This window comes from Pan troglodytes, chromosome 1, assembly GCF_028858775.2.
Source record: "Pan troglodytes isolate AG18354 chromosome 1, NHGRI_mPanTro3-v2.0_pri, whole genome shotgun sequence".
In the NCBI taxonomy this organism is placed as follows: Eukaryota; Metazoa; Chordata; class Mammalia; order Primates; family Hominidae; genus Pan; species Pan troglodytes.
In genome coordinates this window covers 46,908,025-46,935,342 of record NC_072398.2, presented here as the reverse complement: position 1 = coordinate 46,935,342, position 27,318 = coordinate 46,908,025, and the positions used below count along the sequence as shown (strand labels likewise).

At 56.3% G+C, this 27,318-nt stretch overlaps 1 protein-coding gene across 1 annotated transcript; it reads left to right on the top strand.

Moving 5' to 3' along the window:
• The first annotated feature begins 997 nt into the window (after positions 1 to 997).
• On the top strand, positions 998 to 27,164 carry PTPRV (protein tyrosine phosphatase receptor type V). Its single transcript, XM_063793662.1, is given in 31 exon segments — positions 998 to 6,378; positions 6,893 to 6,941; positions 7,582 to 7,611; positions 7,614 to 7,850; positions 8,073 to 8,264; positions 8,267 to 8,335; positions 9,487 to 9,741; positions 9,843 to 10,088; positions 10,246 to 10,340; positions 10,342 to 10,522; positions 12,476 to 12,754; positions 14,734 to 14,985; positions 15,205 to 15,468; positions 15,796 to 16,077; positions 16,444 to 16,584; positions 16,860 to 17,070; positions 18,076 to 18,140; positions 19,376 to 19,502; positions 19,607 to 19,651; positions 20,834 to 20,927; positions 21,090 to 21,180; positions 21,289 to 21,365; positions 22,390 to 22,401; positions 22,404 to 22,532; positions 23,229 to 23,351; positions 23,995 to 24,144; positions 24,267 to 24,425; positions 24,785 to 24,852; positions 24,982 to 25,069; positions 25,176 to 26,701; positions 26,940 to 27,164. Coding segments are annotated over 30 exon segments (4,317 nt in total). The 5' UTR covers positions 998 to 6,321; the 3' UTR covers positions 25,425 to 26,701; positions 26,940 to 27,164.
• Positions 27,165 to 27,318: the final 154 nt, after the last annotated feature.

The following is a 27,318-nucleotide window of genomic DNA, read 5'->3' as shown; positions in this document are numbered from 1 at the left end:
CGGAGGGGGTGGTCGGGAGGGGGCTGGCCTTCTGCTGGCCCCTTGAGGAGGAGGGTTGAGACGAAGAACAAGAACAGCCCCCAGAGGCTCAGAAGGCCTCCCAGCACCCGCCCTTGCTCTTGGCAGTGGGGACAGGGGCTGGCTCTTTTTTGAGCCCCTCCATGGCCAGCTGATCCTGGCACCTCCTTCCCTGCAGCCTGCGTTCCTCTCCGGAGTGGGTGGGTTTCCCTGAGGAGGAGGCCGATTAGGGCTGGGAAAGGGGTTGGTTCCCGTGCTCAGGACAGACTGGAGGGAAGCAGGAACCTGGGAATCCCTAACATGCTTGCGGGCAGTGACCTGGAGACTGGCCTCTGCCTCACCCCCCACACCAGTCAGTGTTTCCACTGGTGGGTAGTGGGGGCCCTGGGGACACAGGAGGGGGCAGGTGGGGGTTGGAAAGAGGGCCCGGCTCTGAGCCTATGCTGATTGTTATCAAGAACAGGAAGCTAGGACACCACAGGGGTGGGAGGAGGAAGCGGCAAAGCCCTCCCCACACAGGTCTGCCTGGTCCCCCCAAGTTTCCAGGGTCTGAGCCCTGTTGGCTGTGAGCCCACCCCTTTCCCCCACAGACCGAGGCCTAGCAGTGGCTGGACAGTTGGAAGCTGAGCTTCACAGCAAGGAAGCTGGGAGCCAGCGATGGGGAAGATAGTTGGGGTTGGGGGTGGGGGTAGTGGCTGAGCATTAGGCAAGACCTCTCAAAGATCCCCTGTTCCCTCTGGGTGGATGTGGGGTAGAGGGGACAGTCACTCCTTGGCTCCTGCCCACTCCTTCTTCCCCTGTGCTTAGGGATACCTGGACATCCATGGAGGTGTGTGGCCAGAGCTCATGAGGGCTGAGGATGCCAACTGCAACCTCAGATGGCACAAGACATGCGTCATCGCCCTGCACCACCCCCTCCCCAGCCTGGCCTGGTGACTTGGGACGCCCCTCTCTGCCCTCTCTGGAGTGGACTCTGTCCCATCCGGGCTGTTGGAAGGCTCCTGGGCGTGACTCCCTCTCCCCTCCAGAACCTTCCCACCCCTGGGGCCAAAAGGTCCCAGCAGCTCTCAAACTTCCATCACTCGAATTGATTTGTGTTCCTGGGTTGAGATTTAGGTTCTAGCCACCCTCAACTCCAGAGAAAGTATAGTAATAGTTGGAAATCAGAAAGATCTGTGCATAATGAGTCTAAACGTAGCTCATTAACTGTGTGACCTTGGGCAAATTGCTGAGTCTCAGTCTCCTCCTCAGCTTCCTCCCTCCACTGGGGGATGATCATAGCACCTCCCTTGTCAGCCTATGGCGTGCTTTGCTCACGGAGGAGAGGTTGGGAGTCAGCAGCCAGAGGACCGAGGAGCTGGGAGGAGCTGGCTGGGGAAGTGGGTCTGGGAGCAGCACAGGGTGAGGAGGTCATGGCTGCTGGGTCTCACCTCTCGCCAGCCTCCCTCTTCCTCCTCACTGCTGACTTTCTCCCTGAACCCGGGCTGCCGGGGCATTTCCAGCCGAGCACTGACGAAGTGCAGGAAGGAGTCACTCCCAGGGGTCTCCCAGCATCCCGGGTGGGACAGAGTCCACTCCAGGGAGGACAAAGAGGGGTGTCCCAAGCCACCAGGCCAGGCTGGGGAGGGACTGGTGCAGGGCATGATGCATCTTGAGAGTCAGCCTTGTCCCATCTGAGGCTGTGGTGGGTGCCCTCAGCCCTCCCAAGCTCTGGCCACACACGTCTTGACTCTCTTGTTTTCCCCGCTAGTGATTCCCAGTTCCAGGGCTGTGAGCCGCAGCTCCCTGCCCCAAGTGTCAGGAGCGCCCCCCTCCCTAGCCCAGGCCCGGGGAAAGGCGGCCATTACATCTGGAATTCCCAGAAGTCGTTGCTCTTTGCCAGCCCCTAGGGAGTAGGGAGCTCCTTGCTGGGGAGCAGTTGGCCCCCAGAGGCAAAGGCTGCCACCTTTTAACAATCCAAGGGGAGGATCCTGGGGAGAGAGTCAGCTGCCTGGGGCCAGGACTGCTGGGTCCTGCACACTCCAGCTGCTCTGCCCCCTTCCTAGCTGCCCTCCTCGGCTCTTCTCTGGAGAAGCACTAGGATCTCGGGTGGCTGTTCCTCCATCCTTCCCACCCCCAAAATCCTAGGCCAGCCTGAGCTGGCTTGTTCTGCCCCAACTTTACAGGCCCTGGCTTGTTCCTGTTTGTGTCGGGGAGACAGAAACACCAAGAACTGGATCTGGGAAGCCTCATCCCACAGGAAGCAGAGAGACAGCAGGGGAGACAGGGTGAGTGGGGCAGGAAAGTGCTGTTAAGGGCATGGGATAAGTCCAGGCCGACCAGAGTGACAACTGCACCCCTGTCTCAAAGCTTCAACCCTGTGCCGGGCCAGCTAGGACCTCCTGCTACCTTTTGGATGAAGGGGAACATCCCATACCCTTTACCCCTGGCTGAGAGGACCAGTAATCCAGCCCTGCTTGGCACTGGGATGCCAGGGCCAGCCTGCCAGGAGGTCCAGGAAAGTGCCTGGTTCTTTGCCCGATGCTGGAACTCAGGACCCTGGCAGGAAGGTTTTAGGATAGAAGAGTCCCTCCCTCTCTCCCAAGCCCAGAGCCAGCCAAATGGACATCTATTCTACAATGTGGCCTTTTCTTCCCAGGGGCTCCCGTTTCCCTCCTGCTCTGTGTTGTCCCTGGACACCCACTAATACATCCATCCAGACAGGTGTGTACACCCTCATGGCCCACGTTTGCACAAATGCACATGCAGAGTGTCAATCCACACATGACCAGCCCCTCCCCTGCTCTCCCATGGCCTGGTCAGGGGGACCTAGGCCTTCCCCCATTCCCTGGCCACCTTCCCCATAGTATAGGCAGCAGGGGGAGTGGGCGACTTGGCTGTCCTGAGCCACCCTGCCCCTCTGCTGCCTGGTGATTATCTTCCTCCAGTGTGGGGGCTGCCCAAGGCCAGGCTTCAGGCTGTGGGAGAGCAGGGAGGGGCCGGAAGAGCGCTGCCTGGGACAGCTGTAGGCCAGGCCAGTTCACATTTGGAAGCCAGCACTCCCAGACCTGCCCCTTGCTCTCTCCTCTGCCTCCTGGCTGGCTCTCTCCAGAAGGAATCAGTAAGGTGCCCTGAGACCTCAGGGTAGCGGGGGGGAACCCCAGGGGTTCTCTAGGGAGAGGATGTGGGTTTGTCTGTGGGGGTGGTTGCTGGGGAGGAGATACAGCCCTTGTGGTACCTTTTCTTTTGCTGAATGGAGACGTTTGGGCTGGGGAGGCTGCTGCTTATTTATTTTATTTTATTTTTTTGAAACGGAGTCTCACTCTGTCACCAGGCTGGAGTGCAGTGGTGCCATCTCAACTCACTGCAACCTCTAACTCCCTGGTTCCAGTGATTCTCCTGCCTCAGCCTCCCGAGTAACTGGGATTACAGGCATGTGCCGCCACACCCAGCTAATTTTTTGTATTTTTAGTAGAGACGAGGTTTCACCATTTTGGCCAGGATGGTCTTGATCTCCTGACCTCGTGATCCGCCCACCTTAGCCTCCCAAAGTCCTGAGATTACAGGCATGAGCCACCATGCCCAGCTTATTTATCAGAACCTCTAGGGGCCCTGTCTCCCGGTCCCCTAGGCTGCGCTGGGGGCTGGCAGCTGTGCATCTTAGGGCCAGGTGCCTCCTCAAGGCTCCGTCCAAAGGACTAGCTATGGAGTCTGTGCTGGGCCCCGCAGACCTCTTTTTTGTGGGGACCCTTGAGCAGGTTCTGACACACTCTGCCTTTACCTAGGCATGTGTCCTGTGTGTCTCTTCTCCTTAGATTCCGAATTAGGGCGCCTCCACCCCGCCTCTCCCCTTTTTGGTTGCTGATCAAGGCTACCAGAAAGAACAGAGTGAGATGTCCCCAGGTGAGGTGGGATGAGGGTGGGATGAGAAGGTACGATGTTTCCGCCACCTCTTGGCCAGACTGGGACCTCTTCCCTTTCACATCAGTTTCCCTGGTTGCAACCTTCCCCCGCCCGCCGCCCCCGCCTTTCAAAAGAGCACATATACGCAGGCGCACACACGGCCTGGAAAATCTCCTGAGTCTGCAGTGCTGAGTTTCCAGGCCCCCATCCAGGGGCCGGGTGGGCGGCTCTGAGGTTTGGGGCTAGCTGGAGCGGGGGAGGAGCAAGCAGCCCCTGGCTGTGGCCTGAGCAGGGAGCTGGGCTGAGCTGGTCTTGGAGGCAGGCTTGTCCTCCCTGCTGGGGCAGGCCCAGGAGAATCCAGCTACCACAGAGGCTGCGTTGGTGTTCAGACTTCTATACCTGTGTGTTTTCCACACATCCCCTCTCCCCACTACCTGAGTTTGTTCTGAGTCCTGGGCTTCACTCCCAGGGCCCAAAGCCTTTTCTTCCATTCTCCCTCCTCATCCTCAGCTGTCTGTAGGTGGGAGCACCTGGGTGAGCAGCTCGGGGTGACTCGCGGGCTCTAGTCAGGAGTAAAGCAAAGCCCCAAGTTCATTATCTTTGAGGCCAGGCCTCAGGCAGGCTTGCCTGGGTTCCAGCAGTGCCCAAAGCCAGATGGGGGTTGGGAGGGGGCAGGGGAACCAGGATGGACGCTGCTGATTCAGCGAAAAGAAGTGGGGGAAGGCAAGCAAACGTCCCAGGTACTTGAATTGCTCCTCAGAGGATTCCCAGCTGAGAGGACCCCAATTTGGGAGGTTTGGAGCAGGGTCCGCCATCTCTGTTCTATGGAGTCCGAGGTCCCAGGTTCAAGCCCAGCTTTTCTGTTCACACACTTGGGCTCTTCCCCTCTCTGGTTATCAGCTTCCTCATCTGGCAGTGATGAGGTGGGACCAGAGGAGGCCCAAGGGCCAGGTGGGCTCTAGATCTACAATTGCTGTGACTCAGCAGCCAAAGGATGTGCTTCTGTCCACAAGAGCGTGGTACCACATGGATATACAAAAGGAGACACACACTCAGCTGGCCATCCACCTAGGACACAGGAACACACATCCACATGGTGTCACCAAGACCACACGCACCCCCACAGAAACACTATCTATCTCGCACTCGGTGATGGAGTCAACAGACACTGTGCCCCTCCTCCAGAGCCAAGGAGTGGGACAGCCAGCTGCAAATGTGTCCATTTGCAGAGCCACCTCTCCTCTTGGTCTTCCCCAAGAGCACAGGACACTTTCCTCCCTGGAGACCTGAGGGCTGGGAGTGGGCTACAGGTAGGGGAGGCATTAAGGAAGGAGACCACTACTACTTCTGCTGCCCTCCCTCCTCCCCCTCACCTTGCCTAGTTCACAAGACAGGAGGAAAGAGAGAAAGCAAAAAGTTGGAAAGAAACAGAAGTTAAGTAGCCAGACAACCTTAGCACCACCACCCGGCCCTAGGAGTTAAAAAAGTAATAATAATAATATCAACCCCTGACCTAAACTACTTGTGTTATCTGTGAATTCCAGACATTGTATGAAAAAGCATTGCAAAACTTTCTGTTCCGTTAGCTGATGCATGTAGCCCCCAGTCACATTCCCCACGCTTGCTCAATTTATCACGACCCTTTCACGTGGACCCCTTAGAGTTGTAAGCCTTTAAAAAGGCCAAGAATTTCTTTTTCAGGGAGCTCGGCTCTTAAGACGCAAGTCGGCTGACGCTCCCGGCTGAATAAACCTCTTCCTTCTTTTTTTTTTGTTTTGAGACAGTCTCACTCTATCACCCAGGCTGGAGTGCAGTGGCACGATCTCGGCTCACTGCAAGCTCCGCCTCCCGGGTTCACGCCATTCTCCTGCCTCAGCCTCCCTAGCAGCTGGGATTACAGGCACCTACCACCATGCCTGGCTAATTTTTGTATTTTTAGTAGAGACGGGGTTTCACCATAATAGCCAGGATGGTCTCGGTCTCCTGACCTCGTGACCCGCCCGCCTCAGGCTCCCAAAGTGCTGGGATTACAGGCGTGAGCCACTGTGCCCGGCCTCTTCCTTCTTTAATCTGGTGTCTGAGGAGTTTTGTCTGTGGCTCGTCCTGCTACAGCATCAGGAAGAGGTGGGCTTGTCTGCAGCCTGAGAGTCACAATCCCTTTCCACCTTCTGGGCCTGGAGCCAGCCTCCGCCTCTCTCCTTTCAAGAGCCTTGCCAAGGCTGGAGAGAGCGGGGGTCAGGCTCTGGGGCTAAGAGGCAGCCCCTTGCTTTTGCTGCCTGCTGCCTGCTGCCTGCTTGTGCTTGAAACTCTGCCCTTCCCACCCATGCCCGCCCTCCTTGCCTGCCAGCAAGCAAGGCAAGGTGGGCCAGGGGACTGGCTCCTCCCCTTGCTGCCTCCCAACTTTACTCTGCAGCTATCAGGATGAGGCTCCCAATCCTGTTCACTGCCCTGCTCTGGTTCCGGGGTTTTCTGGCAGAGGTAAGGTGGGCATGGGGGGGCAGGCCAGCGGGTGGGGTCCCCACTCTCCAGGGCACATCCAGATCTCCCAACGCTCCTCGGGGCCCCACAGCTGGTCTGCATTAGGCGAGGAGAGGCCACTCCCTTTCCACCAGGGCCAGCACGTGGCGCAGCGAGCGAGAACAGATTGCTCCAGCCTGCCTGGAGAACAGATGCGCCGTGGGCATGCTTCCGGGAGATGCCCCTTGGCCATGTGTGGGGCTGTCAGACACGGCAACAGAGCCTTCTCTTGGATCCTGGCCCTGCCCCACCACCCAAAGTGCTAGGATTACAGGCGTCAGCCACTGTGCCCGGCCTCTTCCTTCTTTAATCTGGTGTCTGAGGAGTTTTGTCTGCAGCTCGTCCTGCTACAGCATCAGGAAGAGGTGGGCTTGTCTGCAGCCTGAGAGTCACAATCCCCTTCCACCTTCCACCAGTAGCCTTCCCAGAGGCCTCTGTCCATTTCCCCAACTCTCTGCCTCCTTTCTTCCTGCAGGAGGAAGCATGCCCCTCCCTGGAAGGGAGTCCAGGCAGGGAGAGTGCAGGTAGGTGTCTTCAGCGGGGGAGGGAGTTCTGGGGGTGAAGAGTCGGGGGTGTGGGGCCAATTTTTCCACACCAGACCCTGGCTCTACCCTGGCTTTTTCTTTTTTTTGGCCTTCCATTCTTTAAGGCAGAAAGGCTGTTAGTGGGTTCTGAAAGCACCTCCTTTTCCCCAGGCCCACCCCTGAACGTGAACATCACCAGCCAGGGGAGACCTACTAGCCTCTTTCTGAGCTGGGCAGCCCCGGGGCCAGGCAGGTTCACCCACGCCCTCCGCCTCACACGTCTGAGCCCCCTCAGCTCTCCTGAAGGGCAGCAGCTCCAGGCCCACACCAATGCATCCAGCTTTAAGTTCCAAGATCTGGTGTCAGGGGGTCGCTACCAGCTGGAAGTGACTGCCCTGCGACCCTGTGGGCAGAATGTCACCATCACCCTCACTGCTCGCACTGTATGAGGGCTGCAGGCTGAAGGGGTGGGGTTGTTGCCTGGGGTTGGGGCAGGAGGTGGCTGCCCTGGAGTGCTGGCAGGGAGCGCAACTTCTCTGTAGATCATGTCTAGTACAGTGACCTATTTAGGAGCACTACAGGCAGAGGGGTGATGCCCCTGTGGCACTGACCTTGGTGTCTCTGTCTTCCGCTGATGCAGCCCCGTCAACTGTCCATGGACTGCAGCTCCACATTCCGGGAGCCCATCCAGCCTGGAGGCCTCATGGGGTGATGCCCCCGGGGAGCAGGATGGCTACTGCCTTCTCCTCTACCACCTAGAATCCCAGACATTGGCACATAATATCTCCATGCCCCTGGGCACCCTGTCCTACAATTTTGGCAACCTCTTGCCAGGTATTGAGTATATTTTGGAAGTTAACACCTGGGCTGGCAACCTCCAAGCAACAACCAGCCTCCATCAGTGGACAGGTAAGGTGGGCACTTGGGCAAGGCCCCGGGTGGCAGCCAATCTGGGAGTGGTGGGAATGGTGGAAAGTCCAGAGCCTCATAGCCAGCCATGTTCCAATGTGCCTGGGCTTCTGTGCTCCCTAGTGCCAGGGCTTCTGTGCTCCCTAGTGCCAGGGTCCCTGCCTGCATCCTGCTCCAGGGGCCTTTCTTGAGCCTGACATTTTCTCTACATCCTTCCTCCAGCCCCTGTGTCTCCAGATCACCTGGTACTGCATACCCTGGGCACCAGTGCCTTGCAAGCCTCCTGGAATGGCTCCAAGGGGGCTGCCTGGCTCCACTTGGTGCTCACAGACCTCCTAGGTGGCACCAATCTGACTGCAGTATTCAGACGGGGAGTCTCCCATCACACCTCCCTTCACCTGTCTCAGGGCCCCCCTGTGAGCTGACGCTCAGTGCTGCTGCGAGGCCCCATCGGGCAGTGGGGCCCAATGCCACAGAGTGGACCTGTGAGTGCTTGGGGGTAAAGGAGACACAGCTGAGACTTCCCATCTCTTCTCTGTGGGTCAAGTAGCCAGGATACAACTGGCAGTGGGGGGGGGTGTCTTTGGAGGCTCAGAGGGAGTGTGCCTCCAGTTGGCTGGTGGTGGGTACCTATCTGAGGGGATGATGGTGGTGACAGTAGTTATCAATTGAACCCTTCTGTGTGCTGGACTCTGTGCTAAGCTGGACTCTGTTTTTGTTTTGTTTTGTTTTGTTTTGTTTTGTTTTTGTTTCTGTTTTTTGAGACAAAGTCTCACTCTGTTGCCAGGCTGGAGTGCAGTGGCGTGATCTCGGCTCACTGCAACCTCCACCTCCTGGGTTCAAGTGATTCTCTTGCCTCAGCCTCCCAAGTAGCTGGGATTACAGGCACGCACCACCACACCCAGCTAATTTTTGTATTTTTAGTAGAGACGGGGTTTCACCATGTTGGCCAGGATGGTCTCGATCTCTTGACCTCGTGATCTGCCCGCCTCGGCCTCCCAAAGTGCTGGGATTACAGGCGTGCACCACTGCACCCGGCCTGTGCTAAGCACCTTCTGTGTATTGTTTCATTGAATCCTCAGAACAGCCCTATGTAAGTCATATTATCCCCATTTTATGGCGGACGGAGCTGAGGTTCAGAGAGAGGAAACCCAACCTTTCCTGCGTAGCCTGTGCGTGGGTGAGCTGACCTGAACCTGGGTTGGATGCCTGCAGAGCCCATGTTGGCTTCGCCATGGCTTCACTGACTTTTTACTTAGAGAAGCCCCATTGTGCAGTGGTTGAGGGCAGACAAACCAGACTGCCGTGTTCTGAGTTTTGTTTCTGCAACCCAGTGGCTATGCATCTCTGGACAAGTGCTTACCCTCTTTCTGTGTTAGTTTCCACATGTGGTATTCAGAACCATGCTGGCAGGTGCACATTTAATCACTTGATGTGTTTATTTCTGTTATTGTCCGTGGCCAGATGGTAGCAGCCAGATGCCGGTGTTCATCCAGAATGTGGCAAGTGGTGGCCGCTAACACTGGGACAAGGTGTGGCCCAGTGCATAGAGGAATGAAGCCGGCACAGAACCAGTGGGATTTCTCCCCTCCGCTGTTTAGGTCTTCCTGCACATATTTCTTTATTTTCTCCACAGATCCCTCTGCCCACCCTCGACCTGGTTTGACTCCCCTGCCCGCCAAGCTCTGGGCAAGCTGGAAGGTAGGGCCAGGTGTGCAGGATGGCTTCCTGCTGAAGTTAAGTGGGCCAGTGGAGAAGAATATCACTCTAGGCCCTGAGGCCCACAATGTCACATTCCCAGGGCCCCTGCCCACTGGGCACTATGCTCTGGAGCTGAAGGTCCTAGCGGGGCCATATGACGCCTGGGCCCAGGCCAGTGCCTGGCTGGACGGTGAGTCCCCGCTGGTGGGGAGCAGGGCAGGATCCTGCCCAGGGGCATCTGCATCCAGAGGCAGGTGAGGCCTCACTCTCTGGGGCCTGTCTCGCCTCCAGATTCCGCAGCCAAGTCCAGACAAGGCAGTGGTGCCAAGCGGCAGCTGGATGGGCTCGAGGCCTCCAAGGAGCCCAGGAGACGGGCCCTGCTCTACACAGAGGGAAACCTGGGCCTCCTTGGAAACATCTCTGTGCCACCTGGTGCCACCCACATCACCTTCTATGGGCCAGTGCCTGGGGCCCGCTACTGTGTGGACATTGCCTCATCTCTGGGAATCATCACTTAGAGCCTCATGGGCCACAAAAGTGAGTGCCAGCCACTGTGTTCCCTGGCCCTGCAGCTGGAAGGCCTTGCCAGGGGAGGGAGGTCAGAGCAGGGGAGAGACTCAGAAGAGCTGGGCAGGGGGCACCAAAAGGCTGCAGGCAGTGTATGGACCCCTCACCAAACTGCCCTTCTCTTCAGGTCCCCTGGCACCACAGTCCCTGGAGGTTATCAGCAGGGGTGGCCCCTCTGACCTGGCCATTGTCTGGGCCCCAGCACCAGGACAGCGGGAAGGCTTACAGGGTCGCTTGGCACCAGGAGGGCAGCCAGAGGTCACCGGGCAGTCTTGTTGACTTGGGCCCCGACAATTCCAGCCTGACCCTGAGGAGTCTGGTGCCTGGCTCCTCCTATGCCATGTCAGTGTGGGCCTGGGCAGAGAACCTTGGCTCTAGCATCCAGAAGATCCACCCCTGTACTTGTGAGTTCCTGGCTGCAGCCTGTGAGAGGCCAGCCTCAGGTGGTGGGCTGGGGGACTGGCATCCTCTACTCTGCACTTCTGTGTGCCATATATATATATATATATGTTTATATATCTATAATTATATATAATTATATATATAATATATATTATATATTATATATAAGATATAATTATTATATATAATATATATTATATATAATTATATATTACATATAATTATATATTATATATAATATATAATTATATCTTATATATAATATAATTATATATAATATATATAATTATATAATATAATTATATATAATATATTATATATAATTATAGATATATAAACATATATATATATTTTGAGATGGAATCTCGCTGTGTCACCCAGGCTGGAGTGCAGTGGTGGGATCTTGGCACACTGCAACCTTTAACCCCTGGGTTCAAGTGATTCTCTTGCCTCAGCCTCCCGAGTAGCTGGAATTACAGGCGCCTGCCACCTTACCTGGCTAATTTTTGTATTTTTATTTTATTTTTTTAGTAGAGATGGGGTTTCACCATGTTGGCTAGGCTGATCTTGAACTTCTGACCTCAAACAGTCTGTTCACCTCGGCCTCCCAAAGTGCTGGGATTACAGGCATGAGCCACTGTGGCTGGACTGTGTGCCATATATATATATATTTTTTTTTTATTTTTTATTTTTTATTTTTTATTTTTTTTCCAAGATGGAGTTGCTCTATCACCCAGGCTGGAGTGCAGTGGCATGATCTCGGCTCATTGCAACCTCCGCCTCCAAGGTTCAAGCAATTCTCCTGCCTCAGCCTCCTGAGTAGCTGGGGTTACAGGTGCCTGCTACCACACATGGCTAATTTTTGTATTTTTAGTAGAGATGGGGTTTCACCATGTTGGCCAAGCTGGTCTCGAATTCCTGACCTCATGATCTGCCCACTTCAGCCTCCCAAAGTGCTGGGATTACAGGCATGAGCCATTGTGCCCGGCCTTGTGTGCCATATTCTTGACTCAGAAGGCCATGAGTACAAGATGAGGCCTTTCATGAATCTATTTGCAAGCAATTTCTACCTCCTTCCATCTGGTTAGCTATATACCCACCATCTATCCACTGTCCATCCATCCATCTATCCATCCACCATCCATCCATCCATCCATCCATCCATCCCACAATTATTTAATGAATGACTCCCATTTTCTTGGCATGAAACCAGTTGCTGAGGCCAAAAATGATGAATAGTCCTCAGTGCCTCAGGAAGACAAGTAAACAGATGGCATGTGTGTGTGTGTGTGTGTGTGTGTGTATATATGATTTTATATATCATAATACCTGTTAATGCACTAATTGGAATGTGCATAATGTATTAGCTTGAACCATATGAAACTCCATTCCTGTTGGTTAAAATGGCTGAATCTCAGGAATTTTATGTGGTTCAGTCTAATCTTTTAGGACTCACAGAAGGGACACCTGCTTAAAAAGTCAGAGGAGGTTTCCCGGAGAAGAGTGAGCTGAGTGAGAGCAGGCTCCTGGGGGGCAGGGTGGGGTCCTGCCCAGGGTCATCTGCTGGGGCTGGGGAGGATGGGTGGAGAGGACCTTAGCAGGAGGCTAAGTGTGCACCAAGGTCCTCAGGCCAGAGACAGACTGGACGGGAACTGAACGTCAGCAGGTGAGCTGGAGACCGGGGCCCTAAGAGGTGTGACAGGGTTGGCGCCATGCCCTCAAGGGGTGGACAGTCAGGGAGGAAGCGGGGCAGCAGGTGTCTGGGCAAGCATCTGTTTAAGAGGGTTTCCTGGGAAGGAAAGGAGGGTGGCCTTTGAGCCCTGTGGAAGCAGGGGTTTTAGGTGGGGAGGGCTGGGAGCTTGCCTGGGGACTGAGGAGATGGGTGTAGCTCATGGGGAGGAGAGGCAGGGAATTCAGGTGACTCCACATCTGTTTCTTCCTTGTCCTTCCCCCAGTCCCTGCTCCTCCTGCCAACTTGAGCCTGAACCTTGCCACCCAGCCTCCTGCCCTGAAGGCTTCCTGGAGTCCCCCACCAGTGGGGAGGGATGGCTTCCAGGTGCAGCTTTATAGCCTGAGGCCTCTGACTCTGGAAAGGGTGGACACTCTGGCCGCAGAGGTCCAGAACTTCTCCTGGGCCTGGCTGTCCCCGGGCACTGAGTTCCTGGTGCAGCTGACCACCCTGCGGGGGCTGGATCAGAGCAGCAGCACCAACGCCACAGGCTGGACACATGAGTGCCTTCTGATGGCCCTCCCCTACCTTGCTTCTTGGATTCCCAGGGGGCTGCATGTCCCCTTGGCCTCTGTGGTCTTCAGGCAGGCAGCTGGGCTGATGGTGGGGCATGTATCAGCTTAGGGTTGTTCCCTCGGTCCCTAGGCACTAGGTAACCCCACTCCCCTCACTGGGACTCCCCCAGGGCCCTGGCCCTTTAGGCCTTCTAGAAGGTGGGCAGATCCTTCTTAGAAGGCGTTTGCTCACTTGTACGGCGGCACTGGGCATGATATTCCTCATGCTCTCTCATGGCTGGCAGTAGGGAGGTGGGTGGTAGTGGGCCACAAGTGGTTAATCATAACAATAGCAAGGCTGGGCGCAGTGGCTCACGCCTGTAATCCCAGCACTTTGGAAGGCAGAGGCGGGTGGATCACTTGAGATCAGGAGTTTGAGACCAGCCTGGCCAACATGGTGAAACCCCATCTCTACTAAAAATACAAAAATTAGCTTGAGGTAGAGGTTGCAGAGCTGAGATTGCACCATTGCACTCCAGCCTGGGTGACAGAGTGAGACCCCCTCTGAAAGAAAAAAAATCATAACAGCAATAGCTAGCGTTTACTGGGCACTCAGCCAGGTCTTCTACCTGTGTGCTCTCATTAAGTCTCATAACACCAAGCCTAGGACGTAGTTACTATGGTTTTCTCTGTTTCACAGATGAGGAGACTGAGGCAGAGAGACAGAAAATAACTTGCGCCAGGTTCCTCAGCACAGTGGGGAGTTGGGATTGAAGCAGGCAGTGTGACCAGCTCCATGCTCCTTGCCTTTACTCAAGTGCAGGACACGCAGTGAGGTTTTCTCCTACCCAGAAGCCCTGGGGGCCTGTAGAGTTGGGTTGGGAAGCCCCTCTCATGAGGCCTGAGTCTTCCTGCTCTTTCTGCCTGCGGAGCCCTTGGTGGAGCTGAGGGATAGATGGGCCTCCCCACCCTGAGTGCATCCCTCTCCAATGTGGTGGCTCCTTCTACCCCTACCCTGGGCCTCCCCTCCCAGCCTCCTCCTGCCCCTGTCACTGTTGTCTGGATCTTGCCTGGAGTACAGGCTGGGAGGGAGCTGGAAGGAGGTCACCCTGGAAGTCAGGAGACCTGGGTTCTAGCTGGGGCTCAGCCCCTAGAGCAAACCTTGGCCCTCTTTGAGCCTCAGTGTCCCCATTTATAAAGAAGTGTTGACTTTTGGGCCAGGCTCATGTGGCTCCTGAGTTCAACTGAGTTCAAGCTCTGAGGGTGGAGGGGTGGAGGGGTGCTGCCTGGGCCCCCAGATATCTGCCTGTCCATCCACATAAGGGCCTTTTTTTTTTTTTTTGAGACAGAGTCTCCCTCTGTCTCCCAGGCTGGAGTGCAGTGGCGCGATCTTGGCTCACTGCAACCTCTGCCTCCGGGTTCAAGCAATTCTTCTGCCTCAGCCTCCTGAGCAATTGGGATTACAGGTGCCCACCACCATGCCCAGCTAATTTTTGTATTTTCAGTAGAGACAGGGTTTCACCATATTGGCCAGGCTGGTCTCGAACTCCTGGCCTCAGGTGATCCACCCGCCTCGGCCTCCCAAAGTGCTGGGATTACAGGCATGAGCCACCGCACCCGGCCATAAGGGTCTTTAAAAGCTCCTTTGTGCAGGGGCTGGGAGAAGGGACACGGTTTAACACTCATGCTGCCCAGCCTAGCTCTGCCTTGAGAGGGGTGGGATGTGGCGAGAGTAAGTGATTAGTTCATCTGTTCAACTCAGGCTTAGCCTGGACTCTGCTGCCTGGGGTCAGTGGCAGGCCCTGCTTTCCAGTGGAATCCTGGGCTCACAGGACGCCCTGAAATGGTGTCTCTAGCTCCTGGGTGTTTCTTGATAGGGCCAAGGATGGAGGGAGAAATTGGGGTTCTTTTGGAGAGGGGGGAGCCAGAGATTTAGTGTAGATCGTTTCTCCCTTTTCTCCACACCCTCCATATCTTGCTCTCCTCGCAGGCCCGCTTGCCCCTCCTCTGGTAAATGTGACGAGTGAAGATCCCACCCAGCTCTGGGCATCCTGGGTCCATGCCCCCAGGGGCCGAGACAGCTACCCGGTGACCCTGTACCGGGCAGGCACCAGCGCCGTCGGAGCCAAGGTGGCCAGCACAAGCTTTTCGAGTCTGACTCCAGGCACGAAGTACGAGGTGGAGGTTGTCACGCAGGCTGGGCCCCACCACATTGCAGCAGCCAACACCTCTGGCTGGACCCGTGAGGCATGGGGAAGGCAGCGATGCAGGAGAGGTGAGCAAGGCTGCCTCAGAGAGCCCCGGGTCTTCCCTCAGTGGTGCCCCCTTTAGCCCATTTTCCATCTCCACACCCCAGGGCCCTGCAGGGGTCAGCAGGCCCTGGCATCAAGCATGGGGCTCTGAGGACTGGGGCTGGCGGCCTGGCTGATTGTTCTTCCTCCCTCCTTCCCTCCCTCTGTAGCCCTGCACACACCCAGTGAGTTGGTGTCCATGCATGCGAGCACCGCTGTGGTCAACCTGGCCTGGGCCAGCAGCCCCTTGGGGCAGGGGATGTGCTACACCCAACTCTCAGAGGCGGGGCACCTCTCCTGGGAGCACCCTCTGGTGCCAGGCCAAGCCCACCTCATCCTGAGGGGCCTCACACCTGGATGCAACCTCTCCCTGTCAGTGCTGTGCCAGGCAGGGCCGCTGCAGGCGTCCACTCAGCGCGTGGTACTGCTTGTTGGTATGCTGACGTCAGCGGCGGAGAGGACGAAGGTGCCCTGAGATGCAGGTCTGATTCAGGTGGGCAGCACTGCCCGCTCGACTCTGAGCCACTGCTCTCTCCAGATGGATGCTGCACCCACTCTGCTCGGGGTTATGCCCCTTACGCTTCTCCAGGTGGGCAGTCATGTCCAAAGGAGATGTTTTTCCACCTGGCTGATATCCCTTTCCATGGGCATAAATGTCCAGTCCCTCTATGCCTGCGGATTTCGAGAGCCCTTCACCCAGAAGCCCTGCTCATGGGGGTGCACTGACCCCCACCCAATGCAGAGCCTTTTGATTCCCACAGAGTCTGGCCCTGTGGAGGATGTGCAGTGCCAGCCTGAGGCCACCTTCCTGGCCCTGAACTGGACAGGGCCCGCCAGGGATGTGGGCACCTGTCTGGTGGTGGCAGAGCAGCTGGTGGCAGGAGGGAATGCTCACCTTGTGTTCCAGGCCGACACCTCCAAAAATGCAGTCCTGTTGCCCAACCTGGTGCCTGTCACTTCCTATCGCCTCAGCCTCGCCGTGCTGGGCAGGAACGGTCTGTGGAGTCGGTTGGTCACTCTGGCATGTTCCACATCTGCCGAGGGTAGGCAGCTTCTGCTGCCTCTGAGGCCCCCTCAGTTCCGTGTCTTCCTGGGGATGTCACTCCTCTAGTCCTGGCTGCCTGGGTTTTTCTCTGTTCCCCAGGGCCCAGCCCTTTCCTCTGGCCCTGATCTTGCTAGTTTGATACCATAGTTTTGAGCCTTGTGTCCTGGTACCCTAGCCCAGGAACCTTCTAGTCCTTATTTAATTATATCCATTAGCCCAAAGTGTTGGGATTACAGGCGTGAGCCACTGCACCCAGCCTTGGTTCTTTAGCCCCAGGCACTGGGGCTATGAAGGCATGGTCCCTGCCCTTGAAGATGGGTTGCTAGGCACCCAGTCAGGTCCTCACTCTCCTCTCCATCCCCAGCCTGGCATCCCCCAGCATTAGCCCCGGCCCCTGAGCTGGAGACTGGGACAGAAATGGGAGTGATGATCCCGCGGGGTATGTTTGGCAAGGATGATGGGCAGATCCAGTGGTACGGCATCATTGCCACCACCAACATGTCACATGAGTCCTGGGCCCAGGAGGGGATGGGGAGACCCTAGCCGTGGCATGGAGTAGGTGATGGTGGGGGTTAAGATGGGGACTGAGACTGGTAAGATGAAATATGTGAGGCTGGTGTCAGTCTCGGAGCAGAAAGGGGGACCAGAACGTTCTGGAGGAGAGTGCTAATATGAATGGTGGGTACACGATAGAGAGATAGGGTAGCCCCTCTGTGGCAGGAAGAGAGGCCTCGGCCCCACTGCCCACCCTGCTCTTCCCGTTCCCCACTCCTCTCTCAGTGCCTCAGCCTTCCTGGGAAGCCATCAACCACATGTGGCATGACCACTACTACAGAGGACATGACTCCTACCTGGCCATCCTGCTCCCCAACCCCTTCTACCCAGATCCCTGGGCTGTGCCGAGATCCTGGACAGTGCCTGTGGGTACAGAGGACTGTGGCCACACCAAAGAGATATGCAACGGGCAGCTCAAGCTAGGTTCCCAGTATAGGCGAGCGCTAAGGCTGAAGGGAGTGATGAAACTTACAAGTTTCATTTGTGGTTCGTAAAGAAACAAGAGATCTGGACTGACTTATAAACAGAATGCATGTGATGGTCCATTAAGTCATTTTGACTGAGCTTCCTGGCAGACAAGGCAAAAACCTGAACACCCATCTGTTACACGGTTCTTTTTTCAAAAAGGAAAGTGGAGTGTGTTGTTTCAGCTTGCCAGGGCAGTTCCCAGGATATCCAGGTACTTATTTTTTTCTTTTTCTTTTTTTATTTTCCTTTCCTTTTCTTTTCTTTTTCTTTTTTTTTTTTTTTTTTTTTTTTGAGGCAGTCTTATTCTGTCACCCAGGCTGGAGCGCAGTGGCTGATCTCGGCTCACTGCAACCTCTGCCTCTCAGGTTCAAGCGATTCTCCTGCCTCAGCCTCCCGACTAGCTGAGACCACAAACACAGGTCAACATGCCCAGCTAATTTTTGTATTTTTAATAGAGACAGGGTTTCACCATGTTGGCCAGGCTGGTCTCCAACTCCTGACCTCAGGTGATCCGCCTGCCTCGGCTTCTCAAAGTGCTGGGATTACAGGGGTGAGCCACTGTGCCAGGCTCAGGTACCTATTTCTAGAGCTTCCTCTTACTCTCAGGCAAGGAAGATGGGGTTTGCTGTAAGATGGCAGATAGCATGTTACGTAACCTCTGCCAAGCTTGTCCAGCCTGCCTTATTTTGTTATGGTTCTGTTCTGTTTTGTTTTAGGCTTTTAGCAGCCTGTGCCCATGGTTTTTAGTTTCTGTCTCTAGTAATAAGCAGACAAGAGGGATGAGGAAGGGGCTTTACTGGCCCAACCAGAAATGGAAACTAAGAACCCATGACTGCCTCTTCTCTCCCCTGGACACCCCTGCCGGGGAGCACTTGCTATCTGAGTGTCTATTGCTTGCGACCCAGATTGCTGGGAGGGGCTTCACCTTATTTGCCTGCCCTTCCCCAAGAAAAGGTCCTGTTTCTCTGCCCAGGTTCAGCGTTGCAGCCTTTACCAGGTACAGCCCTCCTGAGACCATTAACTCCTCAGCCTTCTCGGGTAGGGTGGGCACTGGGCAAGGGCTCCAGCTGGGCCCTGGAGATGGGGAGGAGAGCTGGGAACCCTCTTGTGTGGCTCATCACCAACCAGTAGCAGGAGGGACTGAGCTTAGACTACTGGGATAACAAGTCCTGCCGAGCAGAGTGGGGAGACCCAGAGCCAGCGACGAAGGTGCTCTTGGCACCAGACTTGGCCTGGGCGAACTGAGAATGCAGGCAGGAGAGTCTGAGGCATTGCAGTGGTCTGCTGCTGTCCACACTCACGCTGCCCCTCTATACCCGGATGCTCCCAGGCCATCCGGGCTCTAGAACAGCTCTGACCAATAGAAATGTAAGGCAAGCCACATAAGTAATTTAAAATGTCTTTTTAAAACTACATTGAAAAGGTCAAAAGAAACAGGTGAAATTAATTTTAGTGACATTTTATTTAAACCAAAATATCTAAAATATCAACAGGTGACCCATTAAAAACACTTTTTTTTAATGTTTTTTTTTGTTTTTTTGTTTTTTTTGAGACAGAGTCTTTCTCTGTTGCCCAGGCTGGAATGCAGTGGCATAATCTCGGCTCACTGCAACCTCTGCCTCCCAGGTTCAAGTGATTCTCCTGCCTCAGCCTCCTGAGTAGCTGGAATTACAGGCTAATTTTTGTATTTTTAGTAGAGACAGGGTTTCACCGTGTTGGCCAGGCTGGTCTTGAATTCCTGACCTCCAGTGATTCACCTGCCTTGGCCTCTCAAAGTGTTGGCATTACAGGTGTGAGCCACTGCAGCTGGCCAAAAACACTTCTAATGAGATATTTTACATTCTTTTCTTTCTTACTATGTCTTTGAAATCTGGTGTGTATTTTACACTTACAGCAAATCATAAGTTGGAATTGCCACATTTCAAATGTTCGGTAGCTGCCGTATAGGACAGTGCAGTTCTAGAAAGTCCAGGAAACCAGGCCTCTGCCCTCTTTCTTTTCTTTTGATGGCGTCAGGGAAGGGAGTGGGGTCTTTGGGGCATCCTGAGGAGCTGGGGGCAGGGAGGGGTTGCTGGGTGTTCCCAGTTCCCATCCAGATGTTCCCCCCAGGCAGCCATCTCTGGCCTCAGTTTGATATCTGGGACTACTGGTGTAGATGGGGTTTGTCACTGTACCCTTCACCCAGAGGGTCCCAGGTCTAGCAGAGCTTGGCATGACCTCGCAGGGTTTGTGGGACAAGGCTGCTGTGTTCCACTCTTCCCTTCTCTCCACAGAGCCCCGGGCCGGTGTCTCCCCGGCATCAGTGCCCCTGCCGGGAGTGGAGGGCCTCGTGGTGGGCTGTGTCCTCACCATCTGTGCTGTGCTGGGCCTGCTGTGCTGGAGGCGGGTGAAGGGGCAGAGGTGAGTGGGAGGGAAGGCTGGGGGCTGGGGAGAACTTCATGACCAGAGTGGGCCAGCTCCCTGCCCCTGGGGCTGCCTCCCACGTGCCCCCTCACCCTTTGCAGGGCAGGGAAGAATCCATTTTCCCAAGAGCTGACAGTTTATAACCTGCGGTGAGTGCATTTTCCTGCACCTCCCTGCCTTGTGGGGGCCATGGTGGCATTGCTGAAGCTCCCCTGGCCCCCATTCTGCAGTGACTGTGTCCCAGTCAGGGGGTTGCAAGGCTCTGCCAGACCCCCATTCTTCCTCAGCCACCACACCTCCCCAAATGCCTTTTCAATGCCTGGACCTCTTGCTCCCCGCTCCTCTCTGCCCATGTGGCCTCTTCCTCCTCCAAATGCACTCATACATAAGTCAGGGCTTTCCAGAGAAACAGAACAAACAGGGTGTGTGTGGAAAGAGGAGAGAGGAGAGGAGGGAGGAGAGCAGGGAAAGAGAGGACAGGAAGGTGGGGGAGATGAGAGGAGAGGAAAGGGAGAGAGGGGGAAGAGACAGATGTTGAGGAATTGGCTCATGTGATTGTGGAGGCTTGGTGAGTCCAGGAATCTGGGGTAGACCAGCAGGCCAAAGGCTCTGGGAAGCGTCTGGAGGCAGCCTGCTAATGGGATTCCTTCTTGCTCAGAGAAGGTCAGTCTTTGTTCTATGAAAGCCTTCGACTGATTAAATGAGGCCCAGCCACATTAGAGTTTACTCAGTGAACCACTTTAAATGTTAATCTCATACAAAAAACACCTTCATGGAAACATCCAGAATAATGTTTGACCAACTTTCTGGGCACTGTGACTCAACCCAGTTGACACCATATTAACCATCATGCATGCCTTCTCCAGTTCCCACCTTCTGCAGTTCCCAGCTTCTCCAGTTCCCACCTTCTCCCTGACCAACCTCATAGACGGTATCAGGCCATAGCTCTTTCCCTCATGTCAACCTCCTGTGGGGCTGACATTAACTGAGCACTGGCTGTGCACAGGAGCCCTCCTCAGGACCTAGGGAGGGAGACTGTGAGACTCACGCGTGTGTGTGCACATGTGTACATGTCCCCTGTCCCTTCTCTGTTCTTCCACATTGGTGGTTTGCAGCCCAGGCTGGGCGTTGGAGGATCTTGCTGGAAATGCACGCTGCTCCACACCCAGGGTGGAATTCAGGATCTGCGTTTCCAACAGGCCCCCAGGTGATCAGGTTGTGCTGCCAGGACTCTGAGGTCCCCTGCTTTGTACCTGTCACCCAGGGGAGGGCAGGGCAGGACTCTGCAAACCTAAGGCTGGGGGGCTACCCTCTCCACCTCCCACCAGGTGGACCCACCGGCCCATCCCTATCCACAGCTTCAGGCAGAGCTATGAGGCCAAGAGTGCTCACGCGCACCGGGCTTTCTTTTTGCAATTCGAGGTAAGGCCTTTACCACCCTTGGGCTCGGAGGAGGGAAGACTGGGACCTGTCTGAAGGTCTGGAGGGAACTCCCAGTTGCACACTTGCCCCCACTGCCCCTCTCCTGGCATGGGGTGAGATGGGTCTACTTCAGCAACCAGTGCCTGCCCTTGATCCCTGCAGGAGCTGAAGGAGGTGGGCAAGGAGCAGCCCAGACTGGAGGCTGAGTATGCTGCCAACACCACCAAGAACCATTACCCACACGTGCTACCCTGTGAGTGCTGGGGGCAGGAGAGGAGGCATGGCAGAGGGCTAGGGCTTGGCATGGGGGCAGGGGGCTTCATGTGCCCAGCCCTGAATGCACAGCTTTCACTCTCTGCAGACGACCACTCCAGTGTCAGGCTGACCCAGCTGGAGGGAGAGCCTCATTCTGACGACATCAACGCCAACTTCATCCCAGTAAGGGCCACCAGTGAGGCTGTCCATGGGATCTGGGATCTGCTCGGGAGATGGGCTGGTTTGCAGGCCACACTGGCCTTTGTTAGCTGTAACAGCTTTCTAGGAGATCACCAGCTTGGGCTTCATGAGCTCAATCCAACAGGTGTCTAGCAAGGGTCTACTGTGTGCTGGGCTCTGTGCTGGGCCTGCAGGAGGCAGAGCTGAGTTAGCCACATTCCCCACCTTCAAAGGAGCACATGGGCATGTGTGTGACATTCACCACACACTGTGACAAGGGCTGTAATAGAGGAAAAAATACTACTCAGGGCACATGGAGGAAGGAGAAATTTCATCCACCTGAGGAATTAAGAAAGGCTTCCCAGAGGGGACATTTGATTTATTGAAGGATGAGTAACATTTTGATAAGTGATGAAAGAGGGAAGGACATTCTATTGACTGGAAGGAGCAGCCAGAGAACAGCCAAGCAGTAATGTTCAGGCAGTGTGTGTGTGTGTGTGTGTGTGTGTGGTGTGTGTGTGGTGTGTGTGTGTGTGTGGTGGGGGGTGCGTAGGGGTGAGGGAGTGGGGAGGTGCTGGGTGGTGGGAGATGTAATGGGAAAGATAGCCTGGGGCTGAATGAAGGAGGGGTTGATTGTTAGGCTGAGGGCTTTGGACTCTATTTGGTGGGCAATGGGGAGCCACAGAAGGTTTTTGAGCATGGAAGAAACACAGTTTGGTTTTAGGAAGGTGACTCTGGGTGGGTGAAGAGGGTGGTCTAGGTGGGCTATTTAACTCATGTCAGTAGCATGTTGTTTTCATTGGGGTTTTTCTTGTCCCTTTGGGGTGGGACAGGGACGGGGGTGGTGTCTCTGAAGTCTGCCCTCCTGGTTTGCATTCTGGGTGTACACGTGTTCGTGTGTTTGCACACATGTAGGTATGTGCACAGCATCCTCACTCCTGGAGGTCAAATATTGGAAATCTGCTGTGTGCTTGACACCAAACATCGCCTGTTAACATGTTCCTGACCTCTGCCCCCTACACCCCAGGGCTACACCCACCCACCCACCCACAGGAATTCATTGCCTCTCAGGCGCCTCTCAAGAAAACGCTGGAGAACTTCTGGCGGCTGGTGCGGGAGTAGCAGGTCCGCATCATCATCATGCTGACCGTCGGCATGGAGAACAGGAGGGTGATGCGCCTTACAGGCTCCTGGAAAGGCCACCAGGTGACGCACGTTCTCCTTGTGGGAATGGCCCCGTTGGCATCTTCCCGCAGGGAAGGCGGGGCAGACTGGAGTGAGGCCAATCAGGCCTGGAGGGTGGTGGAACCACCTCCCACCCAGACCCAGGATGGGGTGGTCCCTGGGATGGGGAGGCAGTGGGAGGAACCAGGTATGTAAGCTCCAGCTTGGCTTAGTTTCTACGGGCTTCTTGCCCTGGGCAGAGAAGGCACCAAGGGGTAGGGACTGCCCAGGGCCGGTGTCAAAGGTACCATCATGGATCCTTCCTTTCGATAAGCCTGGCAGATGCAGGGCCCTGGGACATGCAGAGAGGCTGCCGAGTCTGTCCTCTTGCTGGAGCAGTGAGCCCAGGGCCGCTGGCCGTGGAATAAGGGCTGTTCTGTTTGGCACAGCACGCTGGTGGCTGACTCAGAATCCTGAGGGTCATGAGAGGTCTGAGGGCAAGGGTGCCGGAGCCCAGGCAAGGGAGAGCAGCTCCTGGAGGAGGGAGCCTTGGAGCTGGGTCATTACAGAGAGCAGAATCCCAGCAGGGTGTCAGGGACCAGAAAGGTGGGCAGGGAGGGGTGGGACTGGGTAAAGCAGGGGGCAGCAGTGATAGGGCTGGGCTCACAGCCGCCCTTCCCCTCTCCAACCTTCTGGTCCCAGGTGCTGTGTGAGCATTACTGGCTGACCGACTCTACCCCGGTCACCCATGATCACATCACCATCCACCTCCTAGCCGAGGAGGCTGAGGATGAGTGGACCAAGCGGGAATTCCAGCTGCAGCACGTGCGTGCCCCAAGGATGAGGGGGTGGGACAGGCATTAGAGCTGAGATCCCTGAGAAGGTTGCCTCACTTCCTGGGTCCCTGGAGCCCTCTCTTTCGGAGGACCACAAGTACTCAGCCACCACCCAGGGAAGTGTGTGTTAGGGAAGGGGTAGGGAGGTACAGAGAAGGTTAAGGGCTTATCTGAGGCTGCACAGTGAGGGAAAGGAAGAGCACTAGAGACATGATGGTTCCTGACCTCCCCCATGCCAGCTCCGGGCTCCTGCCTCACCCCATGCCCCCTGTGCCCATCTGCCTTCCCAGGTTGTGCACTCCTGGGGCAGGAAAGCAAGGGACCCGAATCACTCCTCTGCTTGGGCACCCTCTATATGCAGAGATTACCCAGGAGGCTAGAGAAGGACCCGAGGGCTCAGGAAGCATCCTGATGAGAGAGACATAGCTGCCACCCTCAAGGAACAGTTGGTCTGCATTATCCCTGCCCTTAGACAGCTGGGGAAGAAAGTGTGAGGTCTGGGCCATGGGAGCCTAGAGTTAGGAAGATAAGGAGCAGCAGCAGGGCCCCTCTGCCCCCTTGCCCCCTTGCCCCCTTGCCCCTTTGCCCCCTTCCCCCCTTCCCCCCTTCCCCCCTTCCCCCCCCCTTCTCAGGTTGTCCAGCAACAGCAGCGGAGGGTGGAGTAACTGCAATTCACCACCTGACCCGACCACAGCATCCTCAAGGCCCCCAGCTCCCTGCTTACCTTTATGGAGCTGGTACAGGAACAGGCAAGGGCCACCCAGGGCATGGGACCCATCCTGGTGCCCTGCAGGAGGGCAGGTGAGTGCATAGGGTGGAGAGCCCCCTGCCTGGCCTGGAGGTGTGGGGGGCTCTCGGACTGTGGGGAGAGCTGGGGACATGGGCAGCCTCTTCACCCATTCAGCTCCTCAGGGGCTGTCCCTGCAGTGTGGGCATGGGCCAGACAGGCACCTTCGTGGCCCTGTTGAGGCTGCTGCAGCAGCTGGAGGAGGAGCAGATGGTAGACGTGTTCCATGCTGTGTATGCATTCTAGATGCACGGGCCCCTCATGATCCAGACCCTGGTGAGGGCCTCACAGGCTGGGCTGGGCAGCTGGGACCCTGAAGGAGTGGGAGGGAGGTGGGTGGCCACAGGGCTACAGGAGGGACCAGGAAAGAGAGCTCATGGGGCACACAGAAGACCCTGGGGAGAGGGTTTCAAACACATCACCATCCTATCTGGGCCGTGCTCCCTATTCTGTGAAAGGGGAGGTGGGACAGGATCCTGTCAGCTTTGACACCATAGAACGGTGGAGGGAAGGTTTCTCAGTGGCTCCCTCTCCCCTCCTACCCGATCCCTGCCTTGCTGGTCAGGGCCTGGAAAATCTCCCTGCAGGCCCCCATCGCTCCTCGCTGAGCAGCCTGATGCCCTTCCCCCTGGCAGAGCCAGTACGTCTTCCTGCACAGCTGCCTACTGAACAAGATTCTGGAAGGGCCCTTCAACATCTCTGAGTAAGTCCCAGCTTCCCTGTGCCTCCCACAGGCAGGCTCCCTGCTCCTGTTCATGGGCAGAGCCGAGCAGACTAGAACAGGGAGCTGGGGAACCTTGAGTGCCTTCTCCCTCTCCAACCCCCCCACCAGGTCTTGGCCCATCTCTGTGATGAACTTCGCACAGGCGTGTGCCAAGAGGGCAGCCAATGCCAACGCTGGCTTCTTGAAGGAGTACGAGGTACACTTCAGGCCAGGAAGTGGGTGACAGCCAAGGGCAGCCTTCCCCTGCTGAGCCAGCCCTGCAGTGGGACCTCCCAGCCTCAGGGTACCCATCTCCTTCCCAGCTCTTGCTGCAGGCCATCAAGGACGAGACTGGCTCTTCCGCACCCCTGCCTGGCTATGAGCAGGACAGCCCCTTCTCCTGTGAGTCTCACTGTGGACCCTGTGGAGGGGCAGGGGGCCAGCATGGGCTGGGGGCCTCTGGCAGCTTCACCCTCACTGTCTTCCCTCAGATGACTGTTCTCAGGGGCAGTTTTCTCCAGTGTAGGAGAGCACCCCTGACGACATGCCCGAAGCCTGGCTCTTCCCTGTGAGATGATGCTGGTTTTGCCACTGTTTCCTGCCCTCTCTGACCACCTGTACTTCCCGGGCTGGGGCTGCTGGGGGCTCCCAGAGTTGTGGGCTGGGCAGGGGACACCCTCAGTCTCTGGAAGCCAATGAGCTGTGCTCTGCAGGGTGGGCCCTCTGGCTGTGATCATATGGTGCTGACTGGCCTCGCACGGCCAGAGGAGCTCTGGGAGCTGGTGTGGCAGCACGGGGCTCATGTGCTTGTCTCTCTGTGCCCACTCGATGCCATGGAGAAGGTGAGAGTGCAGAGGACAGAGGAAGGGAGGCTCAGGAGTTAGGGCTGAGGATGGAGGCAGGTAGTTTGTGGTGCTGTCTAACCAGGGCAGGGGCAGAGATCTCAGGAAGTTGCCTGAGCAGCCCTAACTTGGTCCCAGCCACAGGAATTCTGGCCAATGGAGATGCAGCCCATAGTCACAGACATGGTGACGGTGCACTGGGTGGCCGAGAGCAGCACAGTGGGCTGGCTCTGTGCCCTCTTCAGGGTCACACATGTAGGTGTTGGGGCCACAGGGCATGGGGTGGTGTGTGGGAGAAGAGTCCTGTGTGGGCTCCCTCTGCCCTCTCCAGCACCAATGCCGATCATGTCTTTGCCCGAGGGGGAGAGCAGGAAGGAAAGAGAGGTGCAGAGACTGCAGTTTCCATACCTGGAGCCTGGGCATGAGCTGCCCGCCACCACCCTGCTGCCCTTCCTGGCTGCTGTGGGCCAGTGCTGCTCTCGGGGCAACAGCAAGAAGCCGGGCACACTGCTCAGCCACTCCAGGTGTTGCTGGACAACGGTCTTGGGGGAGTGGACACTGGAAGCCCCTCCCTGCCCCTCTGGCATAGCCTCAGATCTCCCTGGGCCCTGCTTGGGTTATGGGCCAAAAGGACACAGTCTCACAATGCCCCTGTCTTCTCCACACCCTACCCTGTCCTCAGGAATATGGTGGGAATTTACCGCCTCCCTCCCTGGGCCCAGGCTGGCTGGCTGACCAAGTGTTCAGTGTCCCTTCTCAGTCCCTGCACCCAGGTTGGGTTTTCGCAGATCCCCGGACACCCCCGCCACATCCCCGGACACCCCTGCCACACCCCCTTTAGGTACCTCATCCAACTCTAGGTCAGTTGCAGCAAGGGTGCGACCCAGCTGGGCACCTTCCTGGCCATGGAGCAGCTGCTGCAGCAGGCAGGGTCTGAGTGCACCGTGGAAGTCTTTAACGTGGCCCTGCAGCAGTCTCAGGCCTGTGACCTTATGACCCCAACGCTGGTGAGAGGCGATGGGGCTGGGGTGGGGGCGTGGGGGCTCAGCTGTGGGAAGGGGTGGGAGGTGAGGGATCTTCTGCCCAGGCTTCTAGGCAGCACCACCCGGGTAGCCACCAGGTGGCACTGTGGACCGCTGTGCATTCTCCCAGATGGAGCCCTAGGGGTTGGGACACACAAGGGAGCCCTTTTCTGTTAGATTGGGGCAGGCGGGGCGAGCCTCCTAACCCTATGTCCATCTCCAGAAGCAGTATATCTACCTCTACAATTGTCTGAACAGCGCACTGGCAGACGGGCTGCCCCTGAGTCGGCACTGGTCACTGTGCAGGAGAGGTTTGTGCCCTGTGGGATGGGGACAGCATTCCTGACACATCCGCGTGGGCCTGGGCTCCCCAGAAGGGCGGCCTCCACTGGGCCCTGTGCTGCGAAGGTAAAGGGTCTTGGAATAAAGACCTGTGGCCAAGCGTGAAGCTCAGTGTGTTCTGTCTGTCCGTCCTCAGACCTGGGCCCCGTGTGTGGGTCTTGTGGGCAAACGTGGAGCCGGGATGGAAGCTAGGACCTGGAGTCTGGTTGAACTAGGTGACCTATGGCCCCTATGGTGTTGGTTTTTCCCCTGAAGCAATC